At 38.3% G+C, this 3,867-nt stretch overlaps 1 protein-coding gene across 1 annotated transcript; it reads left to right on the top strand.

Moving 5' to 3' along the window:
* The first annotated feature begins 260 nt into the window (after positions 1 to 260).
* Positions 261 to 3,478, top strand: LOC142235544 (uncharacterized). Its single transcript, XM_075306794.1, has 2 exons — positions 261 to 1,792; positions 1,888 to 3,478. The coding sequence occupies exons 1-2, from the start codon at positions 261 to 263 to the stop codon at positions 3,476 to 3,478; spliced, it is 3,123 nt and encodes a 1,040-aa protein (XP_075162909.1).
* The last annotated feature ends 389 nt before the right edge of the window (positions 3,479 to 3,867 follow it).

The following is a 3,867-nucleotide window of genomic DNA, read 5'->3' as shown; positions in this document are numbered from 1 at the left end:
ATGGATCCGTGAACACAAGTAAGCATTTCAATTTCCATATTTGTGATTGTACTGCAAGAGACAGCAAATTAGATGAGCTTGTAAAAAGTTTCTATACACTTGAGAGCATTGGTATTTGTACACTGGATCCGCTCAAATCTGAAGATGAAAATCGAGCGCTAAGTTTGTTAAATAAATTTATAAAACATAAAGCGGATGGGCATTATGAGTTCCCATTATTTTGGAAATTTGAATCTTTTAATTTACCAGACAGTTTTGATATGGCATTAAGAAGGCTAAAATGCCTGGAAAATAAATTGTTGCAAAATTCTGAATTGCTTCAAATATTTCGAGATACGATTTCTAAATATATATCTAAAGGATACATTCGCAAATTAGATGTGGTAGATGGGCGACAGGTTGATTCTAGGATTTGGTATCTTCCCATTTTTGCTGTCTTTAACAAAAATAAGCCCGGCAAGTCGCGTGTAGTGTGGGATGCTGCCGCAAAAGTAGGAGAACATTCGCTAAATTCATTTCTATTAAAAGGCCCGGATATGTTGGCTTCATTGCCATCTATTCTTTTTAAGTTCCGGCAGAAAAAGGTAGCTGTGTGCGGGGATATCGAAGAGATGTTCCATCAAATACACATCAGGCCAGAGGATCGCAATGTGCAACGCTTCCTTTGGAGAGACTGCAATCGAGAAAAATCGCCTGATGTGTATGTGATGGACGTCATGATATTTGGAGCTTCATGTGCTCCAAGTATATCTCAGTTTGTAAAAAATTTCAATGCGGATAAGTTTGTGGAAAAATATCCAATAGCTGTAAAAGCAATTAAAGAAAATCATTACGTAGATGATTTATTGGATTCTGTGGCTACGGATGAAAAAGCGTTGCAATTAATAAACGACGTTACATATGTGCATAGTCAAGGTGGTTTCAATATTAGAAACAGGGTATCTAATAGCGAATTGGTTAGAAACACGTATTCGAATCATATTGCCCATAGCGCTAAATGCATCAATGACAAGGACGAAGATAATAAAGTAGAAAAGGTTCTTGGTGTATTCTGGGAGCAGTACGAGGACGTAATCACATTTAAAATTTCGCCATGGCTTATGAATAGCGAGTTATTTATGAATCAAAGAGTTCCAACAAAGCGTGAAGTTCTTAGACTGGTCATGTCCATCTACGACCGCCTTGGTCTAATAGGACATATAACAATGTACGTAAAGATTTTAATGCAAAAAGTCTGGCGTTCAAAAATTGGGTGGGATGAACCCATTCCTACGCCATTATTGATAAAATGGGCCCAGTGGTTGCAAATTTTGCCTAGTATACAAAACATTAAAATAGAAAGATGTTATCTGAAATGTTTAAAGAATTATGATGGTGTTGAGCTCCAACTCCACACTTTCGTGGATGCCAGCAAAGATGCGTACGCAGCTGTATGTTATTTTCGATTAAAACAAAATGAACACATTGTTTGCTCATTGATATCCGCTAAAAGCAGAGTTGCGCCCATGAAAATTACATCTGTTCCTAGACTAGAACTTATGGCAGCGTTGATAGGAGCACGATTATCCAAATTTATTTGTGATAATCATGAAATAGTTATTTCGAAGAAATATTTTTGGAGCGATTCCAAGACGGTGCTCAGCTGGATTAACTCTGATCATCGGAAGTATAACCAGTTTGTTGCATTCCGCATCACAGAAATTTTGGAAATTACATCAGCTAGCGATTGGAATTGGGTTTGCAGCAGTGACAACGTAGCCGATGATGCCACGAAATGGGCGAAGATTCCCACGTTTTTAAGTACTAGCCGATGGAATTTATTCACAGCCGACGGAATTTATTCACAGACCTGAAGAACTGTGGCCCGTAGTTAAAAAATATTTCTAGCGACACAGGCGAAGAGCGTATACGTCATATACATCACATATCTAAACGGGAAGCTATCTACGATGAATTGCGGTTTTCCAAATGGAATCGTCTCTTGAGGGCTGTTGGATATGTGTATAAATTTATTGCAGTATGTCGCAAGACTACATATCGATATGAAGGATTGTCTCATGACGATTTAGCTAAGGCTGAGATTAAAATATATAAACAGGTTCAATCAGAATATTACTCTGCGGAAATTTCGGCATTGGGTTCAAGTTGTCCAGTTTCAAAATCAAGTGAGATATATGCAAAATCACCCTATTTGGATAATGGCGTATTGCGAGTCGAAGGTAGAATAGACTTGGCGAATGTTACAACAGAGCAAAAACGCCCGATAATATTACCGAGAAACAGCTATACTACTAAACTTATTATTATGCATTACCATGAACACTACCATCATTTGAATAATGAAACTGTCGTAAACGAAATACGACAGAAGTACTCTATTTCAAAACTTCGTGCTACTGTTAAATCTGTTGTACGTTGTTGCCAATTATGTAAAATATCAAAGGTGATTCCTAAAAATCCTCAGATGGGAAGATTACCCCATGCTCGTGTAGCAGCTTACGCTGCCCCATTTTCGTATACAGGGCTAGACTTTTTCGGACCCATTCTGGTAACCGTAAACAGACATAAAGAAAAACGGTATGGCTGTTTGTTTACGTGTCTTACGATAAGGGCAGTTCATATCGAAGTGGCACACTCTTTGACAACAAGTTCTTGTATTTTGGTGATTCGAAACTTTATGGCTCGGAGAGGAACGCCTCGCGAATTTTACAGCGATAACGGCACTAATTTCATAGGAGCTGAAAGGGAGTTGCGTGAGGCTATTTCGGAAGTTGACAAGAACGAGTTGATCAAAGCATTTACAACTGTCAACACTAAATGGATTTTCAATCCTCCTGCTTCACCCCACATGGGAAGCGCTTGGGAGCGGTTAGTCCGCTCGGTAAAAGTGGTTTTATACAAAATTATGCCATCCCGATACCCTACAGATGAACTTCTTTTAAGTATGTTAATCGAAGTGGAGAATGTTATTAATTCGAGGCCGCTTACGTATGTTCCGGTAGATGAAGATACAGAAGAAGCTTTAACCCCGAATCATTTTCTCACTGGAAGTTCTAATGGGCTTAAACCTATGTCTACACTAGACGACAGCGGAGTCTTATTGAAGCGAAATTGGTTAATTTCTCAACAATATGGCAACATATTTTGGAAGAAATGGCTAGCTGAATATCTGCCGTCGCTAACGTGTAGAACGAAATGGCACGAAAAATCGAAACCTTTAGGTCAGGGGGACTTAGTAATCATTGTTGATCCTTCTTTACCTAGAAATGTATGGTTGCGCGGTAGGGTACTTGAGACGAGGTTGGCACAAGATGGTCAGGTCCGAAGCGCTACGGTCATGACAAAGAGAGGCATAATGGAGAGGCCTGTGACGAAGTTGGCAATTTTGGATGTGGCTGGTCGAAATAAGTCTGACAATGAAGAAACTTCTTGCCATACTCCGGGGGGAATGTTAACGCTAAATGCAAAATCGCCTTAATTTGAATACGTTTTTATTTTATTTTACGTCTGGTAACGCTGTATCGGATATTTAGATAAGAATTAGTTACTAATCGTCTAAATATATTTATTTGATGTCTTATTTTATTTATCGAAATTTTGTAAAGTAATTGTCAAGTAGCGTCCCTTGGTATTCGCCATTTTTACAGTGTCAGTCCATAGTTGTACGTTGGCCAATGCGCCGTGATCTGGAGATAGATTTATAGTCCGAATATTTGCGAAATACATCTAGTGGTTTCCATACCAAAAAGTAGGTTTATTTTACCATCACTTTTTCGAAAATTGTTAAATTTGGTTATTTTCATGTAGGAATTTTAATATATATAATACACTTTGCCGTAATAAATCAAGCCTTTTGTTAAGCTGGTG

The sequence above is a fragment of the Haematobia irritans genome, chromosome 4 (assembly GCF_050003625.1).
Source record: "Haematobia irritans isolate KBUSLIRL chromosome 4, ASM5000362v1, whole genome shotgun sequence".
Classification (NCBI taxonomy): Eukaryota; Metazoa; Arthropoda; class Insecta; order Diptera; family Muscidae; genus Haematobia; species Haematobia irritans.
This window is presented reverse-complemented; position numbering and strand designations above follow the sequence as displayed.

What these genes read in the sequence shown, in the direction of transcription:
- LOC142235544 (XM_075306794.1), top strand. Translation starts at nt 261, where the DNA reads ATGGCATTAAGAAGGCTAAAATGCCTGGAAAATAAATTGTTGCAAAAT. An exon ending in AAATGGGCGAAGATTCCCAC is followed by an intron (nt 1,793 to 1,887) that starts GTTTTTAAGTAC and finishes AAATATTTCTAG; the next exon opens with CGACACAGGCGAAGAGCGTA.